The following is a 15,030-nucleotide window of genomic DNA, read 5'->3' as shown; positions in this document are numbered from 1 at the left end:
ACTTCATGTAATGAATGTTGGTTTTTAACTTGAGGCATCTGCATCATAATTACGTCAGATGCCTCAAACTGCTGTGATGCAATCGCTAACATAACTTTCTGCCTCCAAAACAGTGTTGAAATCAAGGAATCCATCAAATTTACACTGAAATCTGAATGTAAACCTGTTAAACATCAATACTTAAATTTTCAACAGATTTTCTTAACTTCATCTAATTGTTTGATTTGAACATTTGAACGAAACTTATTTCAGTCCGTAAACAGGTCAAAGAAGCAGATTTTCAACATCAACAATGAAGGAACTTTCTGAGGGAAACATCCTCCACAAAAGTGTTTGGACTTACCTTCCAGCCACTCCCCGCCTCCCGGTAGTAAGGGAAGTTGTCACAGATCCACTGGTAGATCTCGCTCAGCGTCATCCTTTTGCGCGGTGAGCCATTGATAGCAAAGGTGATGAGACTGGCGTAGCTATACGGCGGTTTCCCGTCTCTGTGCTGTGCCGCCTCCTCGTGGTCCAGGGTCGAGGCTGGATCCAGGTGAACAGTATTCTTTCCAAGGCCTTGTCCCTGATGGTGGCCATGGTGGTGGTTGTGGTGTCCATGGTGGTGGCTGTGGTGATGTCCTGTGCCTGCTTTCTGGATGGCCGCCCTCATGCTGAGCTGGGGGAGCCAGTCCATCGATGTCAGGCTGCTCTCCAGCTCAGAGGTCATGCTGATTTGCGAGTCGAGAGGTCAGAAGGGAAGTCGAGGAGGCTCAGCGACGCGGCGTACACGGGATCTCCTGTGGGCTCACTGGATGGGTGCTGTGCAGAAGCCTTGGCTCAAGTCTACAAGAGGAGGAGGTTTGTTTACTATGTGTATTCATTTTCATTTAGCAGGAGCAGAAAGTACACTTGGCAGAGACACAAGGATGATAACTTCCACATTATTTTCCACACACTGTGCGGGTGTTGTATAATGGAAACCTAAATATTTTGGCATGTTCCATCCCTTGGTCGTTGACTCTGCACGTGATGTGATTTAAAGTATGAGCAGTGAATAAGAAAGAAAATACCATCAAACTGGTTTATTCCATTAATTTCACAGTTGGGGGCGAAGGTGTTGTGCACTAGGTATGAGTTCAGTTTCTTACTTTTCCCATTCCTTTCCATCTTTCTTTGGGCCAGAGCATCTGGACAAGTCAAGGAAGTGAAATGTAGAGTCCTCCCCTCACGCATGTTCACAAGTTCTTCATTTAGCCACTGCAATGGCCGCTGCTGCAAACACACAAACACAAAACCACACAAGACGGTGAGCTTGCTACGCCAGACTGCCTTCATAAGATATTAATATCACACAACTGCTCAACTAGCCTCGGCATCTGTCCAAACCGATTAAAACTCTCTTCTCTTTCTCTCTCTGTGGTCTGTCTATCTGGATTGCCTCTCACTCTATTTCCCTCCCAAGTGGAAATGGCAATTGGATCTGCAGAGTGACTAAAAGCTGGGGAATTGTTTTCACAAGTGCCTGCCAAATGGGGGGAACAGCTCGGGAGGAATTCCAACCCTCTGGAGGAGCTGAAAGACTCGTCTCCTTCCTCTCCCTGTGCAACTCCCCTCACACCGTGTTCTCATTCTCCAACTCTCGACGTGCCTCACTCTCCTGTCAAGTCCATGCCCACCCCCATGCACTGCACCTCCCCCAGCTTTTTCAGATAGATCCTCCTCACACAGACACAAACGATGACCAAAAAAAAAAAAAAACATTTAAACTGTGCAGCTATTTTTAGAGCAGCGCTGAACTTCAAAACTGTGTCCTGTGCACCAAGTGTTGGAACTCCTTTTCGGGGCTGGTGCTAACTTTTTCATAGCTTTCACATGATTCAGAACAAAACAAAGACAAATGGGCTTTTTACATTACATCTGGGCACGTTTAAATGTCACATGACTTGTGCTATTCACTTAAAGGTTACAAATAAAGCTTGGAAAAAACACAGAAAAGGTGAATTAGTGAAAAAAAATTGTGAATTAAATTGGTCAATAAAAATACTTGGAAAAGAAGAATTTCTAAAAGGTGTTTTTCACCTTTTACAAATTTTTCTTTTCCAAGTATTTTTAAAGCCCTGGATCACGGAAGTAAGAATTTATGGTGTGAAGCATGATGTGCTTTAGAGAAAAAAAATCTAAAAACTAACTTTTTGCTAGAATTAACTAGATGCAGGGCATGGACACTTTTACATCTGTTTTTTTCCTTAAAAAAAGTAGTAAAAATGTGGGTAAGAATATGAAGGAATATTTTGCCTGTTTTTGGTTGGATTCTTTTTGGAGTGTTGCTCAAATATAAAAATTCAAGAAAATGTTTGAAAAGAATTCTGGCTTATTATTTTATGACAACTCTTCTCTCCTCCATCCCCTGCAAGGGTCACTGTCAACACATCTGTAATCCCTGGGCAGAATTCGCTGTTGTGAAAATTTTACTTTTTATATAATTCAAACTGGGTCTAAACGTTCTCCACACTGACTACACACTGGACAAACGTTTGAGCCTGGGATTGATCGCTGACACGAGGCCTGACACACGGAAGTGCAGAGCTCCCACTATTAATTAAGCTGTACACCTTCACCTACAAAATGAGAAAACATTAAAAGGAGATCTTGCTTAAGCCACAATCTAAAAGAAACTCACGCTGCCTCTTACTGCATAACAAGTGATATGACTTGGTGTAAAGAGTAAATCTCTTTAAATGATATCGCCACGCTTCCTCTTCTCTTAATCGTGTAGACAAACCTGAGCACTTTATGAACCAAAAATGTTTCATAATAATTTGGACAATGTATAGCAGTGTATTATAGCTCATTTTACCTTATTTACCAGCCTTTACACAGTTTGTGAACTCGTCGATGCAAGGCCAGGAAAAGTCCTGCCATGATTTTATCCTTCACATAGAAATCCAAATCGTGAGCCTCGTCTGTCAGTAACCTTCAGATGTCCTTCAACAACACAAAGCCTATTGGCCCACGCATTTTCCATTCATGCTGTCCGCATAGAAGCAAAGTGGGAGAACATCAATGAGTCCGCTTGCCGGGAGAAATAGTGAATTCCCCTGAGGAGTCCAATGTACCAGCATAAAAAAGAAAATATGGAAATATTCAGAAACAGCTATGAGTTAGCTTAATTACAAGTCGGGACTAGCTATGAGTTAGCTTAATTACAAGTCGTAAAAACAAATCCCACGTTTTTGCCACTACTTAAGACAAGAAGTACAACTGGTACAGGATGGAAAGGGTATTTCACTCTACTACACAGACTGTGCTTGGTAATGCTTTTTTCACAACACCTCCTCATCTCCATCTCCTCCTCCAGGCCTACACGCCAGAGCAACCTCCCTCCCTCCAGATCCCTGTAAGCCAGCTTAATTAGCACACCTCAATTTTACAAAAGGGAAGGTAGCATTGCTAGTTGTAGTGGTTGTTGGGGATGGGGGTGGCGACACACCAGGCACAAAACAACAAGTGCTTATTTCCCCCTCATTAAAATGAAGGCACAGGCTGGAAATCAGTCTGCCACAAGCCTCGACCTGCTGTGCTGCCGTGGCTGCGGTTGTGAAGAAGTTTTGGAGCGTGGGCTTGCTGCACGGTGCTGTGGTGTAGCTTTGCACCACTAGCCTGGTGAGCCGCTGGGATGATGAGTAATATAAGAGAGCAGAAAAAGAAGAGGAGGGGCCTTGACATTGCTTGCGGAGAACGGGGCCCCACCGGGTGGGTAGATGCAACCAATTACCTAGTCGACTCAGTCAACTGGTCCCACAGTGACTGGGCTAACCCCAGCAACGTGTCTCTGCCGCCTTTCACAGCAGCCTCACATGTATTTGTAGTGGTAGGGGGTTGACTGTAGAGACAAAAGCTCTGTTTCTCCTTTTCATCGCTTCTTTTCAGAAAAGCACGGTACTGTTTGTTCAAATGTTGAAATGTTGCATTCGCTGTCAAGTCAATTTTATTGTGATCTGAGCAGAAACAGAAAAAGGCCAAATGTGTTTCAGTATTAAAGTCATTTGGAATTTCCTTCACTTCCTTGTGTTTAGATTTCTCAGCAAACCTTTGGTTGGAAACTTCACCTTAGGAAGCCAGGGTTAGACTTTATGATGCTCTTAAATTTACTATATAAAGTGTCTTTCCTACATGTCATTAGGCAACGCTAAGAGAAAAGATTCCTTTTACAGCATCAATGCCTCCAAAGCTACATCCATACAACACATATTGTACCTTTAAAACTGATAACCACCTCCATTTTTTTATTCAATCCCTGTCCATTCTGACATCCCTCATAACAGACCTTATATGACCACAAACATGTGGGACTGAAAGCTTTACAGAAATGGTCATTTTCTGCTCTAGGAATGTTAACATGAGTCGAGGTAAGAATCACCCTAATTAGCTGGAACACTCACCTCTGTTTGAAAGGTTTTGCCGTGATGCTGTGACAAGACTATGACGTATTACTGACGTAAGAGCCACTCGGAGCATCTGTCGTTGTTGCTAAGCTTTTATTCTACTGACCTGTGACCTGAGGCTCATTTGTGTGCAATGCTAAGTACACAAATAGCAAACAGACTCTTTCATCCGTCCTGTGCATTCATATCCTGCGTAAACTGCTCCACTATATACAAACATGTGACTTTAACCCTTTCTTACCTCAATCCTGGGGTTCTCAGGGCATCATTATTAAACCCAACCATTTTAACGACTATGACCTTTGTAAAGGGTCAAAGACATCGCAGCTCCAAATATGGATGCTTGTAGGTACTTAAACTAAATGGTTATTATTGGTTATTTTAATGTGTAAAGGGTTAAGATTAAATTAGGCATCAATGTGATGCATTTTAATTTAATTTAATAACATCCTTTTACACTTTTTCTATGACTTCATTACTCTGAAAATAAAGAAACACAATTAAGTGAACCAAAATCAGATGGTTAATTTTTTCTTCATTTTACAAAACATTAAAATGCCTTTGCTTTGATTTTCACAAAAATACAGAATAACCTTCAAATTGAACAACCCTCTGAGGAGATAAAAGAAATTAGGTGACACTTCAGAAAACTGTCCTTGACAAAGGATTTCTCAGTAACAGGATTAGGTAACTGATTGTGATGCAGGCGCTGGTGGTAACAAACAGGCACAGTTCCTGAAAAACAGAATTATCTCACAATCACTGATCAGCAAAAAAAAAAACATCATAGAGAGGAATTAAAGGCTGATAGCAGATCAGACGGGAAAGAAGTGTTTGACCTAATTGTTCAAATGATCAGTGTTTGTTTTTAAAAACAGGCATTTGTAGGGGATGGATAAAAATGTAACGACTGACTTTCAATTGTTGATATAATTTATCGATTCAAATCCTTATTGAGTAAATTTCTTATCAATTCTGTGTTAAAAGAAAGAAAAAAATACAGTGCAAATAACAATGAATTATATGTTGACTCATTTAGTTTCTTATTATTGTTAATCTCTGAGGGTGTAAATAATTTAATTTACTTTGAATTTACTTTTGAGTGAAGAAGACTCACCTCGTGTTCACCCTGCAGCACCTGTGGCATTTGGTAAACAGTGGATATCCACTGAGATGGATGCGGATGGAGACAGATGTCAAATGTACCGTGTCTCAATTTCACTGTTTTCCAATAAAAAGAAATGTTTAAAATTCACGCTGCATTTTTTGAGTTATCAGTTAAACCTGATTTTTTTTTACTTAATTTCATTTCATTACTCTGCACTGTGGACACATGGCTGCAACTGCGTCTTCATCAAGAGGGGTGACAGTGTGTGTTTGATCAAATGCATTCCACCGACAGACCCTGTCACTATGATGCACACTCAGCTGTGTGCATCACTACCAACCAACAGTGCCCCTGCTGCTAGAAGGCTTTCAGAGGGAAGGGGGGGGGGGGGGGCATTGCAGTTCTGCATTTTAATAAAGAAGTTTAAATGGGGAAGATGGGGATGGGGGAGAAGAGTGAGTGCGAGAGCGCGGTGGAGGGGGTGAGGGGAGTGCGTCAAAGGAAAGAAGCATCAAAATATTTTCAGGGGGAAAATGAAGTAATGACAAAATACCCACCCAGAGTGCACCGAGTGGGGGGGTGTGGTGAAAAGAAAGTCTGTTGGCACTGAGTGCTGTCACATCTCAAAGTGTAAGCCATTCAAAGGAAGGAGGAAAAAGGTCCAAAAAGAAGCATTGAATGTTTTAATTACTTTCTGCTTCCACTCAGAAAAAAACGTTCCCCTGAAAACGTTCAATTTTAAGCATCAAGGCAAAATCAGCTGCCCTTATTGGGGGGGTAGGGAGGGCTGCTGCTCGTCTCCAATGGAACTGGGTTAAGCAATTATCATTTGCTACCATCTTTTACTGGGAAAAAAAACCTTATTAGATGCTAATGTACTATTTATAACTTTGTAGTCCTTGCGTAAATCAAGTGGTCAGACCGACTACAGCCTAACAGTCAATGTGAGGGACGGGAAAGACCTGACTATAGATTATTTGAGACATTTTTTTCCCAGTCAATTCTGAAAACTGCCTGTTTGTCACTCAAGTCAGTGCGGTGACTTCTCAACTGAAACAGAATGTTCCTTAGGTCTGACAGAAAATCTCATTGAAAGAAGTTGAAAAAAAAATACAAAACCAGAAAGTTCCCCTGATTCTCTGAGGGCCCAAAATAAAATATTAACTCACTACAAGCCCACACAGAATATAGCATTTGAAAAAAAAAACTCTGCCAAGGAAGAGGGAGTTAGCGACCCAGAAGACTTAGCACTGCTGACAAAGAAAAAATAAACTATCAGAATTCCAGATTCTGACAACGGCAAAGTTAAAAAGGCATATTTTGTCATAAATAAAACATAGGAGTGCAGCATTTCGGCAAAACTCCCCCAACGAAAGGTCCCGAGAGAGACATGGGATGCTGTTTGTGAACTCACACTTCGCACAATAAAGGCGACTATAGCACTGCGGCGCCACCATTCGAACTACATCCCCACATCCCCTCACTATTCAGCAAGGACAAGTTTCTCTTTAAAAATTCATTAATTTCCAGCAAAAAATAGATTAAAGCACCCAACTGCACCAACCTAAAAAGTTTGGCTGGTGAATAACATTAATAATGGAAGTGAATATTCATTCCTAGAGGCTGTGGTTCCAAGGCATGGCCTAGGATTTGTTGCGCTTTGTAATAGAGAGTCATTTACATTTTTTAGAAGCATCACAGCTTTTGATGCTTGTTTATAATTGCATTGTTTTACATGCAAATTGACTAACAATTGGTACTCATTAAAAAATAACCAGACGAATGCAACAACACCCTGCGCTTGTGTAGGACACAGGCGTTCTGCATCAGGTTCACAATTCACGAGGCTTTTGCGATAAACTCTCGTTGCTCGCAGCCCCACCGCTAAGTTCAATCCAAATGATGGCCTTTTAAAAGTGATCACTACCTATCTCATCTTGCCCTTTTTTCCTCGTTTTCAAACCAAAGCCGTGCTTTTGTAACAGAATCAAAGAGGATTCTGACAAGATAAAAGGATTTGCTGCGTTCTGATTTAAATTAGGTGTACTTTCCAGCCAATGAGAGAAAATCACACCGACTCGGGGCACTCAGGGACTGTAAGGTTACTTAAAACAGTGGAAATACGCACTAAAGTAATACATCGGATAATGAGAAGCCTGAGGAGGAAGGTTTTCACTTACACTCACCTTTGGGTGTCGAGGACTCCCATTTACGATGTTCATGAGATTATTGATGACTATCATTCATATAATTTAACTTATTTATTATTATTATTATTATTATTATTATTACATATAGAGTACTGAGACCTGCTATAGTGTATGGGTTAGAGTAGGGGTCACCAACATGGTGCTCAAGGATACATGGTAGCCATCATGGACTACCTAATGTACTAAAAATAGAACTTGTCAACAAGAGGGAAAAAAATAATTGTAATATATTGCATTGCTGTTTTTTGGGGTTTTTTTTAATTAGTTACACCTGCAATGATGTCTGTAAGTAGCTCTTCGTATTACTTAGAACCTTTAAAGTAGTTCTCAGTTTCAAAAAGGTTGGTGAGCCAGTGGCCCTGTCTCTAAACCAGGGCTAAAAAAGCCTAAGTTGGATGTTGCAAAGATGAAGATGCTCAGATTGACCAGGATGGACAGAATTAGAAATTAACAGACCAGAGGGACAGTTATGGTGGAGCAGTTTAGAGACAAAGTTACAGAGGAGAGGCTGAGATGGTTTGTGAATATATAGTGAATATACAGTATATAGTGAATATATCTGACAAAGGATTTTAGAGATGGAGATTTGAGGATGTTGTAAAAGAGGACATAGAGATAGTGGTGGTGATCCCTGGAGGGAACAGCCGAAAGAAGATGAAGTTCATGTGATTATTAATATGGCACGAGGTAATTAAAATGACCCCCAGACCAAGTAATGTAGCAGTGGCAGATACGAGGTAACTCCCCCTCCTCACGCTTCTTATTTCAATGCCCACCATCAGGCAGTGTTTCAGCAGGCATTTTAATGACAGGTGCCATAGTGAGAGAACTCACTCTGGCTGCAAATGAATGAGACTTTGTTCTGTTTGACATTAAGGGCATGGCTGTTCAGGATTGCTGTACACGCCCTCCTCATTACTACGTTTCATTTTGTTCAATACTGTAAAAAGGTTACATGTTCTAAATAACAGCAGAAGCTGAAAAGCGTGAGCCTTCACTCCACCTGCCGACGTCAGTGGCTTCTGAGACAAACATCTACTGCACAGCTAGATTTAAAAATAAGTCTGTCACTTACAGTAGAAGACAGACAGACCTCGAACCGATGGGTTAGCATTAATAATTCTGCTTTGTTTTATATAACATGGAATGATTAAAACTCCCCACATCCCAGAAAGTCTCGGAGTCAGACTCCATCAACATGCAGTACAGTTGGTACATTTTTAACTTATTCTCATGGAAAATTCCAGTTTCTTTTAAATTTTCCTTTAGTTTTGGGGGGAAAAAAACATCAGATAAATCAATAACTACTGTACAGCTTTCATCATTTTGAACTTTGCTCTAAATCAGTGGTTCTTAACCTTGTTGGAGGTACGGAACCCTGAAGGTTAAGAACCACTGCTCTAAATATATTTAAATTTTAATAGAAATACTGAACAAAAACATGTATATTAATGCCTCTGTGCCTGCTCACTCACTGAAAAAAACTGAACTGACCAACAATAAATATAATTTGACTACCAGACTGAGCTGTGTAAGTGTGTCCAGGTGGTGGAAGTGCATCACATTAAATTTGTTCAACCATGACTTTTGGGCGAAAACTCCCAGCCTTGATACCAACATGCACTTGGTACACATTCTGCGATAATCATGTGAGAAGATCAGCGTCTTCACTCCAGTGTCATATTTTTTAATTGCGTGGCAAATCAGCCATGACAGAAACAGGACAAGGACTTGCTCCTAATATTTCGTACAAAGTCGGTCGGAGAAGAATACATTATAGTCATAATAAATATGCGGGAACGCCAAATAAATCCTTGTCGGCCATGACTGATTTATATACTAGCACGGAGAGTTCATCTTTATCAAAGAGACTACAGCACATGAAGTGTTTCCTTAAATAGCCCTTAATTCAACTTTCCAAAGTCACTGCAACACTAGTTTCCAGCCCATGCATTTGCTGACATTGGCATTAATTACAGCGACCTTTCCGATGATAAAACACGAATCAGTAAAACATTATGAGAGTTCCTTCTCTTCACGTTTTAAGCAGTTCTGCATAACGATTTAATGAGGCATTTAGGGGTCTATGAGTGATCTACTGAGAAAGTCTACAATGGCAATCAGCAGCAAGTGTGGCAGCTGTTCGGCAATTAAAAAGCCAAATTACCCTCAATCAACACCATTTACAAGCGCAAGTAAATCTCGGTGCAAATAATGATGAGAGAAATCTGTTCAGACAGCTCTCTTCTTGATAGGAATTAGAGGTGCATCCAAATCAGGAGCAGGGTACTCACTCAATGCTTTTTTTTTCCAGCCTGTCATACACAAACACATGCTAACGCCTTCCCTTATCTGTGCGCTTCTTGAGAGAGCAAACAGTGTGAATGCGTGCTGCAGTATAATAACAGATAAGGACTCTCTTCGTGCTAAGGTTATGGTCTGGCTGCAAAAAGAGAAAACACTCGTCCACCTTTCAACGGCAAAGTAAACAGTCATAGTCTTTGAGAATGAGAGCACCATTAACACACTGTGTACTCTTGCTGTGGGAAAACTGCAAATAAATGCAGTACGTATGCGACGTGGTGGAGGAAAATGGCGCTCAAGGGTAGAAACTGTAGTAACCCTTTCACCCGTCTCCACTCGTAATTTTGATGACTTCACACCTGTATCATTAAAATGTGAATAAATGGTACAGTTTTAACATCTGAATGTACGGTGCACCTGTAGATCAGGGTTAACGACTGGAGGCTGGTTAGCCCACTGCTAACATATATTAGCAGGCAAATTGGTTTAGGGTTGTTTCTAAAGTCAAATCAAACCCTGTTGGCCTGTTAGCAAGCAACACTTTTTTTTTTATTTAGGACACACAGAGACAAGTGATTTTTGCTTTACAGACACAAATATAAACCCTGACAACCTCAGAACACTCCAATGAAGTTGGAACAGTTGGATGGAAATGTTCCACAAATAACTTGATTGTGTAGGGTGACAAATGACTCCTACATCTGACAGTTAACTAACTCCCAAATTTAGTATAACTGTCCCACTGTCTTGTGATTTCGTTTTCTTAGGTCCTAGTTTGATTTAAATTGTATTATTAATGTCTTTGGTTTTCATTGTACAGTGTTTTGAGAGGTCCTTGTTTTATTACTATGATTATTATGGATATTATTATTATTATTATTATGGTTGTTGTTAATATAAACAACAATTATGCTTATTTCATAATTATCAGCATAATCTGTGATTATAATAATGATATCGAAAAAATGAAGGACAGAAGAGAAATTTTATTATAACAATTAATATAATAGTAAAGTAGGGCTGTGCAATTGACTCCCACAGTATACTGTCTTTCACACACACTTTTACGTGTGCACTGTGGCGGTAGTGTTTGAATAGTCACTGTAAGTAAAGTGGACAGAAAGAGGAGAGGTGCAGCAGGAGGCAAAAGCAGACGTAGAGGAGCAGGCAGAGGAGAGCAGCAGCGTTTAGTCAGCAAAACAGTAAACTAAGTTCACCGGAGTGACGTCGGCACCATGCTGGAACACCAGGAACCTCTGAAAAACTCAACAAATATTCAAACACTGAGTGTCATTCGACCAACTAATGCATAGACAGAGAAGGTGAAGTAGTAAATCCACATCAACGTTCTACACATCAGTCATCAATAAAAGATGTATTTTATAGAAAGACATCAGTTCTATCAGCATGTACTCTGTATGTATACTGTTTGTTCTGGGCTACAACGGACCAGGCTTCATGTCTTTGATTTATTTATTGACTGTAATTTATTAAATATTGTTTGATATATTTATGTATATTGTTAAAGTGCACTAATATGTCTAAAATAGGTTCAAATTACTTTTTCAATTTAAAAAATGTATTAGTCATGATAATTGTTAATCCTTTCAGTTGCATTCTATATTAGATTTTAAATTGTATTTTAATGTTATATTAATTTGTTTATAGGAGATTCTGGAGGTTTACGTTGCTGGTTGCTGACGTTTCCTTTTTTTTTTGCAGTATGTATATTTTATACTTTCAGTTATTTAGGACAAAAGCTCAACAGGACAGTTGAGCTTTTTATTACCTGCAATAAATGTGATGTGTTTCCAGGGCTAGAGAATAATAATTTCAATTATCCATACTGACCAAAATAATCACAATCCTTTCCATAATCGTAACACGTAAAGGCTGTAAAGGCTACAACTCCCTCGGCTACATCAGCTCAGGACTGATGGAAAATTCCTGGAAAATCTCAAAATTTCAAAGTTTTTTGCAGCGTTTCAAAACGCTCACTTAGTCAATGTCATCTTTTACAGGTTTCAAGTGGCATGAGCTCACATTGGAGATGGTCGTGGAGTGTATCATGACCTATGGGACAAAGCTCTATATTTCACAAAGATACCATCAGAGTGAAAGAAGAGAGAGAGAGAGAGAGAGAGAAAGAGAGATATTATAATCCTGTAAAGACTACATCTCTGCCCAGGGACACTGTGCTTTTTTTATAATATTCTGACACAAATATAAAAAATTGTGGCGCTGTAGATAAGTGTGTATTCTATACTGACCTGAGTGCAGTCTTATTAAAGATGCCCAGTGCATCAGGGTGAGTAGAATCACACAAGTGCAACAATGGACTGTAAAGTGCTCTATAGACATGTGCAAAAATTCTACTTAAAAAAAATATTTTAACTCATCTTCCAAATGTTAAACTAAAATCTGTAAAAGACTTACTTCTTTGGAATGTGGAAAAGCCCAACGTATTCAGTTTTTATGAAGAAATAACCCCCCTCTCAAAAATAAAATCATTGTATTTTTTAAGAAAATACCAAAAAGGTCAAGTGGGTAACGTTAAAAATGCTTCATGAGTCAGTATCTGGCAAGGAGGGACGGATACTGATGGGAAGATGTAGCACCAAGTTCTCTGAGACCAAGTGGAGTTGGAGCAAAAGACAATTTACAATGTGCTCTATGGACGAAGAGTCCATAATTCAGCATGTTGGGTGAAAATGTGGTTTACATATACAATATTGGACACCCAGACAGATGGCTACTGACAACATCTGTCCATCTGTCCAGTCTGTATTAAAACAATGACAGACACACGTCAAGTACACGTGCATGACCACAATTACACATTTTAGATTTTATCCATCATTATTATAGTGCAACCAAATATTACAGTATGTTGCACACAATATGAGAATGTACCACACTGGTTGAAAACGGTGTCATTGAATACATTGAATACAAGACAACAAATAGACAGACACACACTACTGTCTGCACCGTGCAATGACACAAAAACTTGTGATTTAAGTTGACTTTTTTATCACATGCAGCAGAGACAAAGAGATAAATCCGTACACTCCAGTGTCCGTGTGCACGAATGCATTCATACATTCACACAGACACCCAAACGAACTTGCTGTTCCGTGCATTAAAGTCAAAACCGCTGGATGACTTTACCGGTTGAAAAATTCTCATTTACAACAAGCCTTCATGTCTAATCATAAACCGACTCTTTTCCACAGACTACTCACCGATGGATGGTGAACATGAACCGGCGACGCTTTGCTGTTGCTGCACGCTGCTTCACAGAAGCTCCAGACGCCTATACTACTAACATTCCTCCTCCGAAGACAAAAGCTCCAGCTGCGTCCAGGAGACAGTGTCAGTGGAGCGGTGAGCACGGTGCAGGCGACTGACCGACTGACTGACTGACCGCTGCTCTTGCTGCTGTGGTCAGCCGACGACTGACATCCCGAGCGGCGGACTCGAGCCTCTACTCGCGTTTGCGCTCCTCACAGCACGAAGACCCCGGCACTGAGTGCTCCGCTGGGCTGCCAAACCACCGGAACTACTTCCAACGCCAGCCGGAGCACGTTGAAGATGAATCCATGCACCACACTAGGAAAAAATGAAATCACATCCATTCAACTAGTTCCCGATTTCAGCGCCGGTGACTTTTTACTTGAACGTTAATAATAATAATAAAAATAATAATAGTAATAATAATAATAATAATAAAAATATACTTAGCCCCTCCTCACTTATGAAATGCCAACAACTGTAGATTCAGCTCTGTACGTTGTAGAGCTCAGGATATGCAACATTGAGACTCGGCCACTTGGTGGCCCGGTGGCTATAAAGCTAATACCTAACACTGCCTTAGGTTTCATTAATGTAATTATTACAATTGGAGAATAAGAATAAAACGACAGAACTGTCTTTAATGGAACTGATGTGATGAATCACCTTGAAGGAGATGCTGTAGTGACAAAACCTACCAGAGTTAGGTTGAATTTCTGGATCCAATAGAGCATACGTGCCAAACTCAAATCTTATCTCAGATTATCTTTGGCCAGATTATCTTTAAATAAAGAAAATAAATGGATATTATTGCACTTTCTTTGAATAAAGTAAATTAGTAAAAATTAAGTATATTTTTTCATTGTGTCCCAAATGACCTATGGACTGGTACTGGTCCCCTTCAAGAGGAACTGTATTGGTCATGTGGCCCCCCGTGAAAATGAGTTTGACACCCCTGCAATAGAGCATTCCTCTCATAAAACAGTTGTATATCAACTGTGTTCCTGCTATATGAATTCTCCAATTACACCCACTATAAAAAAGAAAACAATACGTTTAATGACATAAGAAACCAAAAATGGCAAAATTCACCTTTTGCATTTGTGGCAGTGGTTCCCAAAGTTTTTCTGCAGCACTCTTTTTTGTAGGTGGACTATTGGTGGGACCCCCACATCAGCTTATTCACAGTATTTGCTTTAAAACTCAAGTAAACTTCACCTAAAACAGTATCATTCCTACGAAACTGTTATTCTGGTTCTACAGAGGGATTTTAATTACAAGTCACTGCAACTTTGTTTAAACTGTGGCTGAAACAAAGAAATTATTCAAATTAAAGTGTATTTGTCCAGCTGCACCCATTATGTCCCATAATAGCTATGTGCCCCTGAGGGTAGCCACCCCTCACTTTGGGAACCGCTGTTTTAAGGAAATACAACAGAATATTTTGTAGAAATTATTGTTCATGTTAAATTTATGCCATTATTGACATGGTGAAACAAAAAATACACAATCGATGGAGAAGAAATGTTATAAAATGTGATAGAGTCTAAAGACCACAAGTTATGTTTCAATTTACTTCTTTAAATTAAGACAACTCCCTAAAACACCGTTTTTGTTTAGATTTATTAACGCACCTCTTTACATAACTCTGAATGTCTCTGCAGTCATTTCAGTCACTATTTTTAGA

General features: G+C 39.9%; 1 protein-coding gene across 2 annotated transcripts in view; it reads right to left on the bottom strand.

Annotated features, from left to right (window-relative positions):
• LOC103384934 (forkhead box protein J3-like) overlaps positions 1-13,663 on the bottom strand; it is a 51,197-nt gene extending 37,534 nt beyond the window's left edge. Inside the window, exons 1-3 of one of the 2 annotated variants that reach the window (XM_008318637.3) lie at positions 13,295-13,663; positions 1,131-1,254; positions 344-825 (exon numbers count right to left, since the gene is read on the bottom strand). In XM_008318637.3, the coding sequence (XP_008316859.1) occupies positions 344-709 (366 nt within the window). In that variant the 5' untranslated portion in view covers positions 710-825; positions 1,131-1,254; positions 13,295-13,663. The remainder of the gene's footprint in view (positions 1-343; positions 826-1,130; positions 1,255-13,294) is intronic. The other variant, XM_017036260.2, reaches the window with a different exon arrangement.
• Between the last annotated feature and the right edge of the window lie 1,367 nt (positions 13,664-15,030).

The sequence above is a fragment of the Cynoglossus semilaevis genome, chromosome 10, assembly GCF_000523025.1.
Source record: "Cynoglossus semilaevis isolate Cse_v1.0 chromosome 10, Cse_v1.0, whole genome shotgun sequence".
NCBI classification, from domain to species: Eukaryota; Metazoa; Chordata; class Actinopteri; order Pleuronectiformes; family Cynoglossidae; genus Cynoglossus; species Cynoglossus semilaevis.
Note: the sequence above shows the minus strand (reverse complement) of the source record. Positions and strands in the feature narration are given on the sequence as shown.